Source organism: Gadus macrocephalus, chromosome 20 (assembly GCF_031168955.1).
Source record: "Gadus macrocephalus chromosome 20, ASM3116895v1".
NCBI classification, from domain to species: domain Eukaryota; kingdom Metazoa; phylum Chordata; class Actinopteri; order Gadiformes; family Gadidae; genus Gadus; species Gadus macrocephalus.
In genome coordinates this window covers 21584342-21603851 of record NC_082401.1, presented here as the reverse complement: position 1 = coordinate 21603851, position 19510 = coordinate 21584342, and the positions used below count along the sequence as shown (strand labels likewise).

At 45.2% G+C, this 19510-nt stretch overlaps 1 protein-coding gene across 13 annotated transcripts in view; it reads left to right on the top strand.

Moving 5' to 3' along the window:
* map2 (microtubule-associated protein 2) overlaps nucleotides 1-19510 on the top strand; it is a 67837-nt gene that overhangs the window by 21226 nt on the left and 27101 nt on the right. For 11 of the 13 annotated variants that reach the window (XM_060040865.1, XM_060040866.1, XM_060040863.1 and 8 more), the window contains exons 4-5: nucleotides 8334-8590; nucleotides 18654-18758. In XM_060040865.1, coding sequence (XP_059896848.1) covers nucleotides 8341-8590; nucleotides 18654-18758 — 355 coding nt within the window. In that variant the 5' untranslated portion in view covers nucleotides 8334-8340. Of the gene's footprint in view, nucleotides 1-8287; nucleotides 8591-16291; nucleotides 16351-18653; nucleotides 18759-19510 lie in introns of those variants that run through there. The other 2 variants (XM_060040864.1, XM_060040877.1) reach the window with 2 other exon arrangements.

The following is a 19510-nucleotide window of genomic DNA, read 5'->3' as shown; positions in this document are numbered from 1 at the left end:
TCTATCCTCTCACAGTTTCTGCAAATGCTGTGTTCCCATCTTGTATGTATAAAAAACATACAAGTTAGAACTCCAAAAAGCTCTCGAAATCCACATGAAGGTGTAGAATTGTGTTTGAATGAAGCCTGACAAGAGATGCGGAAAACTGAAGAGAAACAAATGTATTTTCTTATGAAAAGGAAAGTCTACCATTTACTTCCTGTTGCCTGGCAACAAGATGCAGTTGCCAGCGAACCGGGCTGTCGTGCATTGCCTTATTTTGATACAGTGCTCGCTTTCTGAAGAGACTTCTGGAGGCCGTGATGGCAAAGCACTGAGCTGTACAAGTCAGATTCTCAGAGCCATCGCAGCGAACATTGGAGTGCTACTCAGGGATGCCTTGGTGCAGTCACCATCAACCCTAAGTGGTTGGATTCCTGTTCCTGGTCAATTTTTCTCTGTGGTGTTTGCATGTTCTCTCTACATATACTCGCTGAAGAGTTTAAATTTGGCCTGAATGTGTGGCTCCGCTTTAATATATTATTTAACAATGGACAGCATCACTTTAATGATCACCCTTTTTGCATAATAACGTATTAGGCCTTATCTTTTAAAAAATAATGTCAGGCATCCAAGACTGAACTGACATGAACATCGGATACCTCTGCCTATTTTCTGTTAATCCAAGTAAAACATTCCTCTGCTTTATATGAGCAAACAACTGTCCAAAAACAACATTAATTGTTTTCTCAATAGCGTACTCACTAGGAATACTAATAGGAATAAGGGTTGACGAATAATTTTCACCTGTGTTGTATCAATGGTGACTCAAACAGCCATGGGATAATCATAGAGATGTTGACAGTAGGTAGGGTGCTGTAGTATTTCATACATTAAGAACCAAGAGGCACATCACAACACCTTCTCTCACTCAATTACTCAGTTCCATAAATGGTTCTGTTGTCTTACATAGTATACTCAGTAGTATACTACGTATTCTCAGAAGTGATGCAAAATCAATCAAGCAATGTGTTTACAATGCAGATGCCAACAGGCTCAGTACGCTTCTGACTGGCATCCAAACATGCTCAAACAAAACTGAAAAAACATTAACTGATTTGCAGCTACATTTTCATTTCAAGGCCGATTGCCATGAACTGCCACAAAACAACCCAAGCGACCAGACCCGGTTTACTTGTTTTCGGAGTTGTGTTGTTAGATTTTGGCTGTCTGCTGTCAGGTCTACTGTATGTTTACTCCTGCACTGAATCTGGACAGCTAGAATCACGTATTATTTAAAGACACTGGCAGTGGTCTGGCTTCATTCATGAATACATTTTTTGTAGTGTAACGAGCTATGTGCATAAAATTGGGCTCTGATTGTATTGACGTACGATAATTGCAAACTGACAGACCACCAGATGCAGGCACGCACGCACGCACGCACGCACGCACGCACTCGCGCACACGCGCACATGCAGACGGTGGACCTTGGTTGTTTAAGTGTATTCTCTCGTTCGTCTTGTCGCCTGCAGTGAGCCAGCCAGCGCAGTCAAGAGCCCCGCAATGCAGCATCTGTGGGACTCACGCACACACACAGGCGCACACACACACAGCGCACACACACACAGGCGCACACACACACAGCGCACACACACAACACACATATTCACACTAAGACTAAGGGCAGTGGTTGCATAGTGCTAGGATCGTAGGAGGGAAGTAGGGAGAGAGGTATGATGGGAGGGTTTGGGATGGAGAGAGAGGGAGGCTGGGAGGGAGGGAGAGGAAGCACGGAAAAGGGAAAGAGAGGGGTAGAGTGGGTGAGAGGGAGAGGGAGGGAGAGAGTGAGAGAGAGAGAGAGATATGACTGAGGGAAGAAGAAGAAGAAGAAGAAGAAGAAGAAGAAGAAGAAGAGGCGGAGGAGGCGTTGGAGAGGAAGGATGAGTAGGTGGATTGGAGTGGTTTGAATGCAAGAAGCGAAGAGGTAAAATAGCAGGTAGGAGGCAGAACCATTAGCGGGAATAAGAACAGAGAAAATCAGAATAGGAGAGGCTGAGTAAAATGGATGTAATGAAAGGGGATGTGTGGGCTTGATTGCGTAATTATCTTGCAAGGTGTCACAAATAAAGCTATTTTCTTTAAGGTCTCACGCCTTTGATGTTACGTCACGCATCGCAAGGGTGCTTGTGTATGTATGGGGGGAATTGGTCTTACTTCTATTTTATAATTCATATATGCATTAAATTAATCAGTGTGTTCATACCCTAAAGACGAAGAGTAAATCGGCAACAGTTAATAATGTGTGTGTGTGTGTGTGTACATGTTTGTGTGAGTGAGTGCATTTGTGTACGTGTGTGTGTGTGTGTGTGTGTGTGTGTGTGTGTGTGTGTGTGTGTGTGTGTGTGTGTGTGTGTGTGTGTGTGTGTGTGTGTGTGTGTGTGTGTGTGTGTGTGTGTGTGTGTGTGTGTGTGTGTGTGTGTGCCCTGGTTAACGGCTGGACAGCGAGCTGAGACGAACAACAGCATGCCCTTGCCACCATGAATAACGTACCTCTGTTTCGTTGGCTCTGGATCAACTAGAGCTCCAAGTCTCCAGGGAAGTTGGTGTGTGTGTGTGTGTGTGTGTGTGTGTGTGTGTGTGTGTGTGTGTGTGTGTGTGTGTGTGTGTGTGTGTGTGTGTGTGTGTGTGTGTGTGTGTGTGTGTGTGTGTGTGTGTGTGTGTGTGTGTGGTGTTCTGGCCTCCCCGTCAGCAGATCTGGCCTCTTTTGTGCCTCGTCCTTCTTTCTGCAAGACGAACCATTGCTTACTGCTCGGTCTGCACAGCTTCCTCAGGCCCCGTGTGGTCATTCTTACTTTTCCAGTGTTTCTTGCGCGTCTTAACATCTAGGTTCATTAAACAACTCCAATCAATTATGTTGGGTCATATTTGATTATTCACTCACTTCACTGTTCTATCCTGAGAACAAAATCACATTCAACTATTTGATTTCGTTAGAGAGGTCATTGTGTGTGTACAATATCAAGACCAACGTTTAGATAATATGGCCATTCTATTTTATTCCTCCTTGTGGGACTATGTATCTATATTTTTACTGCAGCATGCTGAGACAACAGAATTTCCCTCTGGGGATTAATTATGCATTATATTAGCACACACATGCATGGTGATGATCATGGCTATGTATGGCACATGTAACACCATAGAAGCAATTATATAATGTTTGTTTTTTGCAGCATGATGCAGTTTTTGCAGATGATCAGGGTATAAAGTGCTTGACCGTTAGCATTGAACTGTTGCGTGCCCGTTGCTTTATAATGACTACAGCCAGCTGATCCTACTGCTGGTCCGACCACGCTGAGCTCCAGCAGCCAGATGCTTTGAGCGTGTCTTTGTATTCCTTGGTTGACTTGAAGGGCAGCACACCTCAGCACGACATCAGGCACCACGCCAAGTCTTCCTGCCAAGAGCCGCAGCGACCCTGCTTCCTCAGAAGATGTCTGTGCTGTGTTGTAACTGGCAAATGTATTTTTCGCCTGCTTTAATCGACCCCATTGTTCTCATTTGGCCACACCCACCCTGTTTTTTTACCCTGCCCCCTTGCCTCCATTGACCCCCTCTCCCCTTATCTTCTTCTTCTTCTTCTTCTTCTTCTTCTTCTTCTTCTTCTTCTTCTTCTTCTTCTTCTTCTTCTTCTTCTTCTTCGTGAGTTGTTTGTGTTTGTTGCGTTGTGTTGTTCTCTTCTCTATCTTTGTCTGGCTCGGTATTACAAACCAGCCTCCTAGAATGTGTGTTTGGATTTCAATGAACCCTCAATCCCAAGATGCCCTTGCAAGGGGAGCACTGATGCACGCACATGCACGAACACGCACACATATACACACACACACACACACGCACACACGCACACAAGCACACAAACAAGCACACAAGCACACAAACAAGCACACACACACACACACAAACAAGCACACACACACCCATAAGCCCACACCAATAGTGAACTAAACACTGTAATCAGCTGCATGGCAGGGTGGACACTTGCCTCCTCGCTCTGCTTTTCTTTGACACCCTGTACCCAGACATCGGTCGGGGTGCATCTGGTCCTCAGCCACACAGCTCAAAGACACCTTGACTCCACGACGACAGACGGCGACACCCGCATGAGACAGACCAGGGGAGAGACTGAGGGCAGGTTCAGACCATAGGCTGTAAAACATATGGACATTGCATCCATTGACCCATTGGTTTACACACAAGCGTTAAGAAGCCGTACATTTTGCATCACGGGCTCCGCCATTTATATAAATTTTTTTGCTCTGAATTTAACACTTGGAGGTTGGGAGGTAGATGGCCATGCCTCGCAGTATTTTTTTTCCAAAATAAATAATGTGGAGAAGAACTGTCACTGAGTTCTTAACCAAAACGAAGAGAAAGCATATTCGCTTTGTATTACAGGAATTAAATCTCAATTTTCCCAAAGACTTTTGGGAACAGGTGGTCTTAGGAACTACGTGGTAGTCCCTTCTGCCAGGGATTTCACAAACGGGCAGTCATGGTTGCTGCCTGGTTTAACACAAGAAGATTAGATAAGACTGGACGTAGAACTGCAGTTTGTAGTAAAGTAGTCAGAAAAGCCTTCTTCAAGATGCAACATGTAACATCTTATAGGCTAGTACAACTTAAAACTAGACTTTCTCTGTATCAGACTTGGGGGGAAAGACGCACTACAGAATCCCTAGACTGGAATCGTGATGTGTCATGTTACAATATAATCTGGGGTCGTTTTATCCTGTCTCGTCTCATTGTCCTCATTTTGGTCTGATCCGGGATCAAGATAGACAGGGATTCTTATGGGTGTGGTTGATATAAATATCTTATTATTATGAATTATGAATGTTTTAGTTGTAGTACTTATAAGTGCATTACCAATCAGATTTGGGAGAGAGAAGGAAACAAGGAAAGCGTTTTTTTGACACAAAATGGACCAATGTCTTGTCGAAAAAGTCCCAGAATGCACTCCCGTCATGTCAGTTCAGGCTGCCGAGTGCTCACATCTAAATGAGAGCGGTCGCACAATGCTGTGTCATCCAAGCTAGCCGTCCAGCCGAGTCATTGTGGGGGCCTTCTTCACATTCATCTCTCCTTCAGAGGCTGATACTCACTTTCCCTCACCGACATCTGGTTGTAGTGAGTTTGCTTCTGTGATATGACTGGGGAGAAGGGGGATATCGGGGCACACTTCTTAATGTGGATCGATCCTTTGGGATTTTATTTGCCTTGGTGTGTGCGTGACTATGGCCAGCATGTCAACTTTGTGTGTGGTTGTGATTGTCGTGCATTTGTCATAAAACAATCTCTTTCTGATAGCTATAATTATACTAAAATCTATATAAAGAGAGTAAGTATATATTTTGAAGAAATGCAGGAGAATATTTTTTTTATTTTGCCTATTGGCCAAGTTGATGAGGCCCAGTTCCATGTTTGACCTATCTTAATTTTACGTCTTAACAAATCATGTAGGACTTTCAGATGTTGTGAAGTTAACTGGTAGATGTAAGGTGGTTCACCTAGAGGTCTTGAGAAGCCATCAGAGATCATTCATGCGTGACCGCTGAAGAGTGGAACAGAGACATCCCAGACATAGTGAATACATCACGGATAACCTGCTGATGTCAACCCATATGGTCCATATCGTACCTCACCATTCTGGAATCAGGGATTGCATAAGGAACGTTCAAACTGTAACCTTTAGGCCTGTTATTTGGTTCATTACCGTTGTGTGTTTCTATTCGGTTTAATTGTGCTGTTTAATTAGTTCCTGTGAGCAGTCATTTGTTCCTAGTTCCAACCGTGGTTCATAAGTGTAGTGTAAGTACCTCTGGCGTTATAGCGATGCAACACCAAGGGTTCTTGCTGTGTTAGCAACTGTCACTTTGTGGCGTCTCATGATCTCTGCAGACAGCGGAGCAAGGTGGTGACAGCGCTTAGCTCTTACTCCGCCACCACCGCGATGCTAGCCTTCGTCAACAGACACGATCACGCGTGTTCACATTCTCTCTGTGGATCAGTCTGCTCACGAACCAATTGAAGGCCATGCCCAAAAAATATTTAAATGCCAGGACCAATCAGGGCTCGGGGGGGGGGAGCTTCAGTTCATGACAGACGAGGAGCGCCGCAGTCTGGCCAATTAAAAAAACGATGGCGGCGTTTAAAGGAAACTGTAGCAATCTACGAGGCAAACAGTTTTTTATCAAAATAGACTAAATAACTATGTTCAAAGATTAACATAAACCTGCATGGAAGACTTTTCTCAGATTTTAATGTGATTTTGCTTGAATTCCATCTGGCCGTCACTCTGAATGGCTGGAACAACGTAAGGGCCGTGGCCATATGGATGACAGTATGGTCATACAAGGCGACCGTTAGGCGTATGCAGTTAACTAACCCTAACCCTAACCCTAACCTCCCAATGCTAGAAACGCCACCATATTCCCTCCAGAAAGAGCAGAAATAAACCTCTTTCTCTCTGCCTATTGTTTTCAGTTTCTCTGTAAATTGCTCAATAGCAGGGTCAGAGCAGCTTGCCTCCTCTATGTGTGCAATGAATGACGCCCCCTCACCAACACCCTGCAAAGCCTGTCTCCTTGGATCAATGCTCTCTCTCTCTCCCTCAGTTTCTCTCGCAATTTTGCTCCAGCTCTGGCTCTCTCTCCCCCCTTTGTCTTGACGACTCAACCTTAATTCCCCCTTATGAAGTGTTCACTAAGTGGTATATGGGAGGGGGGAGCTCAGTGCGGTAGGGAGCGGTCTGCGTACGCTGTTCTTAAAGGCTACCCCGTCTATACACACACACACACACACACACACACACACACACACACACACACACACACACACACACACACACACACACACACACACACACACACACACACACACACACACACACACACACACACACACACACCTGTGTGCCCTTTCCTGTTCACTCTTCCATTCCCTAAACTTAATGTGTGTGTGTGTGTCTGCGTGTGTGTGTGTGTGTGTGTGTCTGCGTGTGTCTGTGTGTGCATATGTGATTATCATTGACTATACATTAAACGATGCATTGGATTGAATGTGATTTATCCTGCGTCCCCCTGAAGCGGCACCCCAAGCAAGCAGTGTGATGTCAACCTTACATCTTGCTGACATTCAAACCACACGCAACATGAAAGTGCTCATATATTAGTGTAAAGGAGTATGTGTCGCTATTTGTGTGTGTGTGTGTGTGCATATTTTTAAGCCCAGGTGGCTGAACAAGTATTTTTTACATGAGAACCAATTGATGGCTGATTATGTGTGTGTGTGTTTGATTATGGGGTGCATTTGCACGGTGGGTGAGGGAGCAGGCTAATGCTAGCTAGCTGGCTTGCTAGATGTAGATGCTGCATATCCAGGCTTCGTCTCAAGTGCATTAAGTGCAGCGAAGGCCAATAAAGATGACCTACCTCCAAGATGGCCACTATCTATCATCTGGAGATTCACATACTCAGAGCTGGGGTTTCTGCACACACACACAAACCCATGCAGGTGTACACACACACACACACACACACACACACACACACACACACACACACACACACACACACACACACACACACACACACACACACACACACACACACACACACACACACACACACACACACACACACTATTATACTTGGGCACACACACACACACACACTCTCTTCACCGGGAGGTGTTGGAGAGATTCACTGCCCTACTGTGGCTGTGAATTGGGCCAACGGCAACATTTCTAACACCGCACAAATCAGCCGCTCAGGCAGAAGCCATTTTCGATACATCCAGGGACAGGGCACACTGCACACACAGCTGCCTCCATGCAGCACACGATTCTGCAGCATGGATTATGACACACAAGAAAGGATATGTGGAGCTATGTTGCTTCACACGCCTCTTTAATCTGCCTCCATGGTGGATGTAGTCACTCTATGTGTGTGATCATCGTGTTCGTGTATCTATAGTATATATGTTAATTCCACAGAACCACATTTTCTCACCTCTATTCATGTCTGTACTTCCCCCGTATTATGCTGTGCATGGTTACCCAACATTGGGAGGGTATTGTTTGGAGTGAGGGACAGAGCTCCCTCTGTCCCTCACTCCAAACAATACCCAATGGTGGAAATTGGTGGAGGGTGGATTGTGTCTGCAGCCAGGCGCTCCATCTCAAGGGGCTACCGATCCAATACTTGACATCTCTCTCCGTCTCCCTCTCCATCTCTTCCTCACTCAGAGAGGAGAGAAGCCTGACTCTTCTCCCCTTCGGCCCTCACTGCTAGATCCAGAATGGCGGACGGTCAGCGGTCCGAGGACAGCGCCCCCCAGTGGAACCCTTCAGGAAGGCAAGATCCGTCGGCCCCACACGGCGCCAACGGCTTCTCCTCTTCCTCCTCCACCACCACCACAACTTCCTCCTCCTCCTCCTCCTCCGCCTCAGCCTACAGGGCCTGCCAGCCAGGGGCCACCGGGCCCTTCTCTTCAGCCAGGGAGAATGGCTTCAACGGGGTCATGAGCGGGGCCCATCCTGTGACCGCCGGTAAGTTTGTATTATTTTATGTGTACTTGATTCATTTCTAATATTATGAATATTATTAGTAATGCCAAGGAAGTTATGAATTCACCGTTCCCCGTCAGTTTGTACGTCTGTTCAAAAAGTAATTAATGGATTCGCACCACCACACCAATGCTTGGTTATTTGCCAATTTACAACTGATTAACAGTTAACGCAAATTGGCAAAAAGGTATTTAAAGTGGAGCCCCTGTTTAAGCTAACACAATAAGGTTTAACCAAAAGTTAGTATGCATAGTTGAGTATTCACACTTTGCCTGAAAGTATGTAGTTCCTATCCTGGCATGGCCAAACTGGGTCAAAGTCAGCGGTCATTTGACTTTTCTCGGCTTTCTTCTTCTTCTCTGAGTTGCTTTAGGACCTTCTCGTGTGATTGACGTTATTTTCCCATCGTCAGGACCTTGATGTTATTCCCTTTGTTGAGGACTGTCTCTCTTCACCTCCAAGCCTCTCTTCTCCTTCAGCTAGTTGCCTCAACATTGCCATTTCTGACAGTGCTAGGACCGAATGAATCTCTCTGATTGGTAAAGCTCTCCTATTCCAATTCCTATTCCTTCGTATGCATTTTCGGTGCACGGACCTTTCTTCCTCGACTGCGTCCGTCTCAAGCCGAAGTGCTCTTCCTCCATCTGTAAAGCCTCTTTCTTAGGCTAAATCTCTCTATCCCCCTTCAAGCAGGCCTACCTCAGCATTGCCATTTCTGCTCGATAGTCGATAGTCTTAGACAGGGCTTCCTTCTCTTTCTGAGCAGCTTCTGGGGTACGCTTGTAGTCCTGGCCATTCTCGAAAACCAATATAGAAGAACAGCGTGTTTGCTGAGCTAGTGTTGTAATAACATATTGTAACACGTTCAGACTCTACGTTGACCTTTTCCTCCTTTTAAGAGCGATCTCTCTGGTAAGTCTCCTACTGGTAATGACTTTCCTGCAGATCTTTCAGCCTATTTCTCTCCATCATGAATGCCTGCATTTGCGTTAGCAAATGGAGGAAATTCTGTTTGATCTAGAATGATAAAAATACAGACTGGAATACGCCATGGTTTTCATCCTTGTTTCAGGTCGTCTTGTTTGGGTGAACTGATAAGGTTAGGGTTAATTGATAATACTATAGAGTGGCGAAGTCACGCCCTTTCCGGTAGAGCCCATGGGACCTATGAGATCGAAAAATATGAATGGCTTTCAATGGAGAGAAAGTAATTATTTTCTGGTCCCAGTCTTTATATGCCCTGGATTACACATATGTTGTTTGTGGATTTAAATGATAATTTTTCATGCAAAGAAAACTAAAAAATGTCGCTCCGACAGTGCGGGTGGTGACATACGTACCCGCACCTCCGGTACAGACATGGCGATCTCTCTGCTCCACTTCACCACTTTTTTCCAAGGGGAGGATAAAAGCCTCGAAAGAGGTGAAAACCATTATAAGTCGGGGAATGTGGAGAGTTTCAGTTGTGCCGATGGGGAGATTGTCGGTCTCGTCCACGCCAGTCGCAGGGAGCCTGACATCACATACGAGACATGTAGTCTTTCTCATTGCGTTTTCTCTACAGCCTTTAAATGAACAATTGCACAATAAACTGTCAAACTCTTGACATGAAAAATTATCATTTAAATTCACAAACAACATATAGGTGTAATCCGGGGCATATAAAGACTGGGACCATAAGATAATTACTTTCTCTCGATTGTAACCCATTCATATTTTTCGATCTCATAGGTCCCATTGGCTCTACCGGAAAGGGCGTGACTTCGCCACTCTATTAGCATTACTTCTAACTGAGCTTGCATTGATTTAACATGAATTCAATTCCCTTCATTCTCTTATCTTCTTCTTGCCAAAGTGTTTACGGTATATTGACCAGCTATTATAGTGACTGGAGTTGTTTTAAAAAGAAAAAAATGTGTATATATTTATATATATATTAGTCCTAACAGTAGGCCTACTGGGTATGAAACTGGGTCTGCAGCCTACTTGTATTCATCCTTTAAGAAGATGCCTACCCCTGCCTTTATAATCTTTAGGCAATGCTTTATCTTTACCAAAGTTTATTTAAAAAGGGCACAATTTTTGTCAAGCTTTCATCTTTGAGAGTGTTAGGCCCAATCAAAATTGTTAAGATTATTATAACATAATGAAATACATGAAACTGTGTTTGTGACACTGGCGATAATGTCACAAACAAAGAGATGAGGGAAAGCAATTGAAAATAAGTATAACTTAGTGGGAACTTATAAAAACGAGGGTACTGTGAAGTGTGGGAGACACACAACAGGACAGACATTGAACCCTCCTTTGTGTTCGACCTTTCTAGAAATAAATATATAGAAAAAATCATATAATTATCCACTCGCTGAAATGAAAATCCCATTATTACTTGTAACAGTTTAAAGAATAAAGGACAAATATGTTTTTTTTTCTCTTTTTTTTTTATTTGCCACCCACACTGAGGTTTCAGTGGCGTGACTCATGTGTTGTGTGCGCTAGAATGTGTGCGTGCGTTGTTCCTGCAAGCACGGCCCATGATGTCGTGTGTGTGATGTGTGTGACGGGTATATGTTTTTTACGCTGCGTGTGGGTGCTAATGTGTGTGTGTGTGTGTTGATACAGACCTCCTACGCCTGCACGACGGCAGCGTCTTCCTACTGCGCTGTGCTGCGTAGGCGCTAGCCGGCAGAGAGCTGGCTAGCATCACGCAGGGTTATTATGGCACTGTGATTAAAGGGCTCCATACGCCCCCCCCCTCAAGCCCCCAACCCCCAGCCCCCCACTTGCCTAGGAGCCCTCGCACAGCACAGCAAGCGAGGCCGGCAAAACGCGCCCAACGTTGCTCCCTCGGCGTAACCATGGCAACGGTCCCCCCCCCCCCCCCCCCCCCCACGTAGAACTTTTTTTTACCAGAGGGGTAGGTGGGTGTAGGGGGGCTTTTGTTCTCTGCGTCGTGCTCTCCGAATGCCTCTTACCTTTTTGCGCCTCAGCTGCACTTGTGGGGAAGATGTCCTGTCTGAGCATCGCTAGGAGACCGAGGTACTCTTTTAGAAATGCTTCTATGCTCTGCCTCTTTCCACCCATTATTCATATCAGCTACCATTTAGGCAGTTGGCCGCAGCCCACTTAACACATTAAGGCCATGTTGAAAGACGCTATGAATTGACTTCTATAGTATTGTTCATATGTTCAGTCAGTATTAAAGTAATTTTTATTTCATTTTATTTCTAATTTCCTTCAATAATTTTACATTAATTGATTCAATTTGAATAAACACATAATCAGTCAATCTATGTCAGCATTCTGATATACGTCTCGATTCCAACCCTCCCATAAATCCACCATCCATCAAAACTTGACTAACCACACTCATACTGACGATCACACCTGCGCTAATTACCTACTTTGCTTCCAAATAAAATGATAGGCTTATAAGTGAACTTACACCATTCAAATATTATTGAATAATTTCAAATAAAATAGATGAAGACTAAACTTGATTTCAGAAAGACTACATTTTGAGGTGAGATCCGGCCCTGACCCACGCTGTTGCTTGATAACAGCCGGGTACGCTAGCTTGAAAGGTGCCGGAATACTGAATATAGAAACACCTGTTAATTATCCTTACACCATGTTGAAGAGCACAACACAAACACAAAACACAAACACAAAACACAAACCCACGCATAAATGAATGCAAAGCTGATGAGTTAACCTCTAGAAAGCCACTCACGTTGCTTGTGATGTAGTCTTGCGTGTCAGCGCTTTGAGTGGGCTAGCTCCCTCTTAGCTAGCAGTTTGCATAATTAGCGCCTGGAGCCGCAGCATGTGTTTCCTCGCCTGTTATCGGCATATCAAAGGCATGGGAAGGGGTGCTTAAGCTTCGGCAGGGCCACGCAGCTACAGGCTTCACCTGGCGTCAACAAGAAAGCAGCCCGGCACGAAGCATTGAACAAGAACAACAGCCACTGAAATGTAGTTGTCTTAGCCTACTTGTTCTTCTACTCTAGAAGCAACAACAACTGAACTCATAATGAGATGAACAAGAGAAGAAGTATCGTACCTGCAGCACCCAGCACACATCAGAAGAATCTGAATGCTAATCAATGATAAAGGGGAAAACCTTGGGCTTCCTCAAAGCTGATAAGCAACAACTATGCAGATGCAGAGGACTTCATTGACCCCTCAGGCAGGGTTGCCAACAGTCACGCCCCTGGCGTGACTCTCACGCTTTCACCATCAATCTCATGCTGTCACGCACACGCAAGAAATGTCACGCCAAAATAAAAAATCCCCCCGTTCATTTTCTGCGGGAGCAGACTAACAGCTGTTACTGTAACATCTACCTACCTACAACGTGATCACGGCAGTATTCTCTGATCGTTGATTCGCTGAAAACGCACCTGATACTAAGTTGCGTTTGAAAAGGTCAGAGAGAGTTCAGAGCCGGAGTCGGAGCCCACTGAATACGCGTTTGGGGATGGGTCGGTCGCGACCGATTCGTTCACAACGAACGAATCCCGAACGTGAACGAAAAGAACTTGTTCCCTAAAACAAGAAGAACTGGTTCTTTGATTCTATTTTTTTTAACATAAAACAAAAATATGGTCACGTAAATAAAATATACAAACGAACAGAGCTTCGTCTCCCCGCGACCTTATATCGATTGAGTCTACAACGTTCTCAAAGATTCAGCCAATGAGAGGTAGCAATGGTGTTGCCATGGCACCTGGGTAAAGAAATGACAAGGCGGTACCGTCGAATTTGCGCGCTTTCTCTGTCTGACGTATCTTGGGTCATACCATTCGACGTGGGGCCACTGATATATCCCGCTACATTTCCGAAAATAGTCTGATGTAGAATGGAGCCTTTGCTCCATTCTACATCAATTCAAGAACAAACAAAGAAATTAAACTGCAGTTCGTATTTTTTATTTATGACCATGAAAGTTCTGTAATGCCTGAATTATGAAGAATTAAATGTAGAGTAAAATAAAAATTATAAATATAAAACCATGAATGACATATAGAGAGTAAGCAAGTGGTATAAATATTGGTGGGATGTTTGGTTATACTATATAGTATATCTTGTCGATTTTCATGGGGGGTAGAGCCTAGCCCTGGGTATGTCTTGGAAATCTTTAGAATCGGGGCAAGTAGCACTTTCATATTCCCCAAATTATTCAAATCGGCCCAGATTGTGTTGAGCATGCCTCACTCGAATGCTGAGCGAACTTTTTCATTGATTGGCCTAAACAAGACTGACACCAGAAACCTTGAAGGCACCCTGTCGTCAATTATGACCATGAAAATGAGCAGCCTTGAACCCTGCTTCAGATACAAACCTCCTGCAGAGGTTGTGAAGCAGGCCAAAACTGCCCCTGTGGCATACAACAGGCCTAATATGTAACTTCTATGTTCTGCCTCTGCTGCGGAGTGCACACACACACACGCACGCACGCACGCACGCACGCGCGCGCGCACACACACACACACACACACACACACACACACACACACACACACACACACACACACACACACACACACACACACACACACACACACACACACACACACACACACAGCCCCCCCACACAGCCCACCACAGCCAGCCAGCCAGCTCTGGGGAGCTGGGGTAACTATTGTCCCTTTTTTCTTTCTTTTTTTCTCTGTCTTTATTTGAGATGCCTGTCTTTATTTTGTAATACTGCAATCAATAAATTAATTGTACATTTGAAAAAGCGTTTCCATTCTTTAACTTTTTTTCATAGATGAGGGTTTATACTTAGTAAACGAGGACTATTTTGTATAAAACATTTTTTTAGGGTTAAGGGTTGTCCAAAAAATTAGCCGCTCATACTAATATTTTAGAGTCTCACTCCAGCCAAAGTCCCAAAGTTGCAACCCTGCCTCAGGTAGTCCTTTGTGACAGTTGCTCAGCTCAAGCCAAAGACATTAAAGTAGATAGAATTGCATAAGCACAACTAACAATACAATCACAGTTACTCTAAACCAAAGTGTCTTGTCAGTGTATGGCACAGATGTGTGCGGGTGTTGACATGTGTGGTTTTCTTTCTCTGGTTAACATGCTGTTGTCAGCATACATCAACACGCCTCTCTCTGGCCCTGCCCAGGGCCAGTGCGGCAGGGAAGGGCAGGAGGGGGGGGGGTCATCTGGCGGTCCCCTACCTCTCTGAGAGTAGCTGGGGACGTGCTGTCAGGACAAATCCCCTGAAATGAATGAATGCATAAAGGGCATGAAGGCTGTGTGTGTGTGTGAGTGAGTAGAGTGAGTGAGAGAGAGGGTAGGAGAGAGAGAGGAGGTAGGGGAGAGAGAGAGGTAGGTAGGGGAGAGAGAGAGGGAGTAGGGGAGAGAGAGAGGGTAGGGGAGAGAGAGAGAGAGAGGTAGGGTGAGAGAGAGGGAGGTAGGGGAGAGAGAGAGGGAGGTAGGGGTGAGAGAGAGGGAGTAGGGAGAGGGGAGGGGAGGGGGAGAGAGATGGGGAGTATAGAGAGAGAAGGGGGGGGGTTGGAGAAAGAGCAGCCACCAGCTGTACCTGGTTGAGACGGTCCAGGAACCCGGGAGTGTCTCGAGGTGTTGATAGCCCAGACAGATGGATGGGTTCTGTCCGGAGCAGTTAGACCAGATTAGGTATAAATCAAACGATTCCATTTGTTTCTACGAAGATATAACTTATGTAGTATGAAACAGATGATGTAAGCAGGAGTCAAACGTCAAAAGAATCGTCAAATCCATGATGCTAATAATAACCTCAAAATTTGTGTCATTTGAAACGGGGACAATATTAGCATGTGTCAGCGACTGGGCTGAACCAGGGGGACTACGATCTGAGCCAGATCCCCGCGGGCGGCCTGCACCCTCAGGTCCCCACGATGCCACCCATCGTGGGCTGGGTGATCCAGCGTGCATGCTCATTGAAACAGACTGCAGAGGAAATGAACCAGAGGATAAAAAAAGGACAATAGGAGAGAGGGGACAGGCTTGAATGCCAATAAGAGATGTCGCTGGCATCCTAATTATATGAGGAATCGCAGTCGGCCATCCTGGCCGTGTGCTTTGTTGCTATGGCAACTGCTCGATTTGACACTTTTTTTTTTTCGGTGCGGGATGTCTGGTATCAAAACCGAGCAGCACGCCTCTCTCTCCCTCTCTTTCCCACCCCTTCTCTCTGTCTCTTTCTCTCTTTTTTTCTCTTTTTCTCTCTCTCTCTTTTGCTATTTTTCTCTCTCTCTCTCTCTCTCTCTCTCTCTCTCTCTCTCTCTCTCTCTCTCTCTCTCTCTCTCTCTCTCTCTCCTCTCTCTCCTCTCTCTGCTCCTCTCTCTCTCTCTCTTCTCTCCTCTCTCTCTCTCTCTCTCTCCTCTGTCCCTCTCTCTCCTCTCTTCTCTCTCTCTCTCTCTCTCTCTCTCTGTCCCTCTCTCTCTCCTCTCTCTGTCCCTCTCTCCTCTCTCCTCTCTGTCCCCTCTCTCTCTCCTCTCTCTCTCTCTCCTCTCTCTCCTCTCTCCTCTCTCTCTCCTCTCTCTCTCTCCTCTCTCTCTCTCTCTCTCGCCTTTCTCCCATTTCCCCAGTGCTATCTTGCTGCGCGTGTGCGTGTGTCTCTGTGTGTGTGCATGTGTGTGTGTGGGGGGACAGAGTGTGTGCTGCTCAGCTCAGAGCCCCAGTCTTAGTGGGAGCTCAAGGAGCACACACACACTCTCCGCTTCAGCAGACGGCCCCTCATACAGGTAACGCCAAGATCTCATTTTTACTGATGCTTCATGCGTGTTTTCTTGACACATTGGTAACTCCTCTGGAAAAATATTTTGCCAGCAGTACCTTTATAAGGACCTTGAATATGTTAGAAGGTCTTAATTAGTGTCTGTCTTTGTCAAGTTAATGAATGGCTGCGACGGTCTTTCCATGTGTCAATCAATGTAATCTATCATTCTAGACAAAGACCATGTTTTGATGTTTGCACTGTTACACAATTTTTCGTCTGAGTGTGTGTGCTTGTGTGTGTGCGTCTGCCTGTTCATTCGTGACTGTCTGTCTGGGCGTGTGCACTCGAGACAGACAAAAGGCATGACTAACCACTGAACCCGGGGTCCTTGCAGATTTGGGAGTGTGTGTGTGTGTGTGTGTGTGTGTGTGTGCGTGTGTGTGCGCAAACCTTCGTACTCACCTTTTAAGTGCATGTCAGGATCAATTGCTGTGCTCACGTATAGGCCATGTGCATGCCTATGTGTGATTATAGGTGTACCTGAGATATGGGTGAGCAGGTGGGGAAGATAAATCTGCGTGTATGACGTATCATGCCAGGATGTCATGTTATTCTAACATGGCTGCTGTGGAATACCTGAAACAGGCATACTTATACTCAAATTAATGGAGGATCGTTGTCTCATCAATGTGTCGTATCACTTAAAAGATTTTCCAAATTATACTTATTATGTATCAATATTTCTTGCATGTTTCAAATCGTAATCTGCCACAGTATTGGCTTCCTTGTCACATGTTAACATAACAGGTCCGGGCTAGAGACATAAAGACTGTCATCCTGAGATGAAAAGAGGCTCAACTATCTTAGACCTGGATGTCGGACCCAAGGGTGTCGGGAGTCGAAATGATGAGGTCTCAGCGTGACGGCTTGTTTGTCAGTGCGGCGGTATTTTAGGTTGTTGTTGTTATTGTGTTTTTTTTGTCGTTTCCCCGTTGGAAGAACTACAAGGTGAATGCTTCAGTTCATCTCTGCAGCAAAAAATAGACACTATGAGGGGGCGAGGAGGCTCTGACGATCATTCCTGTAAGGAGATTTTGAGTGTGGTGTTGGATGGTGTGAGTGTGTTTGTGGATGTGTGCTTCTGCTCGGTGAATTGGGACGCCCGGCTGTGTATTTGTGCATTTGTTTTTCAGTGTTTTTTACTTGTGACGGTGAGTGCGATGTTGTCTGGAAAAAGCATAACAATAGCGCGCTCAAAAAAACAGCAGGTCCAAAAAATAGTGTTGCATTGTTACTTCCTTTTTACGGTGACGCTATGCAAAGTTGTATTTTTTTAGAGAATGTACAAGTGGCCTAGAAAAAGATTGTGTTTTGATGTTCTAAGTTTCATTAGCTATTTGTGTCCTTTTGTATTGAGGTCAACAATTCAGCCCATATGCAAGCATTAGCAGCAGTACGAAAAATATATTTCAAGCAATTATCTTTAGATGAAGCTCAGAGATGTTTCTTATTCAAATTCAACATCTATACTGAGCTCCCTATATTAGTGAATGGCTCAAGGTCTACAGTTTTGTGCAAGACGTTTTATCCTTTATGATACAGAACAATGAATTATATGGTGGAAACATTTAAATATATATTTCAACATATATTTTATCTGTGTATAATACTGTATACGGCTGCAATGTTTGCCATTCAATTACACAGTGCAAGTTCTTTCATTATTTTGGAGAAAATTGTCAACACCAAAGTAACAACAGCATGGTGCACACCACCATAGCCTCATCCCTGATATAGGAGAACATCTTAGATGAGCAAACGTGAATGTAGGCTTTAAGAGTCCAGCAACATTGTTGGATAAACTCTTCACCAAGGTGAAGCCAGGATCCCATCGTTTTTTTCCTGTTCTTTACATCTTATGGCGCTGTTGTTCGGAGAGCCTCCCTCATCCAGCTTCTGGGGATGTTCCCCAAAGTTAATCGTTCAGTGACTGCTTTTACCAAGTCAATGGTGAGCCAGGCTTTGTTTTCCCCCAATGCAGGGCCGTGACATACTCTCGGCCTGTCTCGGGTTCTTGCACCGAGCCTCAGTCTCGGTCACTCAATCTCAGTTGCAAGGCTTAAAGTCTAGCCTGATGACTCAAAACACATACGAAGAGCACAATCTCCCCCTGGGGGATCAATAACGACTCCTTCTACTCTGGAAGGCCCTCCGGCTCATCGCCGTCTCCCGACTCGAGTCTGAACCCAATGGGAGTTGTCGACCTGGTCCTATTCTGAGACTGGAAGAGGAATGAGATGTTGTTGTTTTGTCTGTTGCTTCATGCAGAGCAAGTGTCCGCACGGATCGTACAGGAAGTGACTGCGGAGGCGGTGGCGGTTCTGAAAGGAGAGCAGGAGAGCCTAGCGGACACGGCCAAGAGGCTTCCTTCAGGTGGGTTTGTCACACAAGAAGGCGAGCGTGCACACACACTCGGGCTTCTTGTTAAGGATGTGGTTAAATACACATACATGCTCTCTAACACACAGACACACAGATACAAACATACACACAGAAAGGCCCAGACATGCACACACACGCGCGCGCGTGCGCGCGCGCGCACACACACACACACACACACACACACACACACACACACACACACACACACACACACACACACACACACACACACACACACACACACACACACACACACACACACACAGCATGCCCACATTCTTCAATGCACAATAAGCTAACCTAGCAAAATAACACCTACACAAGGACTCCCTTGGCTTGGGTTGATAGGTGGGCTTTAACCAGAGACAGATATGACTACAAACATGTATTGCATTGTGTTATGAATGAATCAACACCAAAGTTGACATGTACAAAGACTACACTAAAGACAAACCCTGAATCCTGACAGTATACTGACTATCCAATGCAGCAGACTCTGTGTCTGCACATGCAAAAGCAGTCATTCTTATGCAACGTGTAAACTCATACACAATGCATATCGTGCAGAACGATGATAATGATGATGATAAATGATGGATTACTCATGTGTGAAAAGGAAAACATTTGAGAAAGCTCATTATACAACTCTGTAGTCATCACTTTTTGCCTTTCATGGAGACTCGAAAAGCTCCACCATTCCTCCACTAGCCAGCAGATGAACTGGAATCTGGTCAAATATGCAT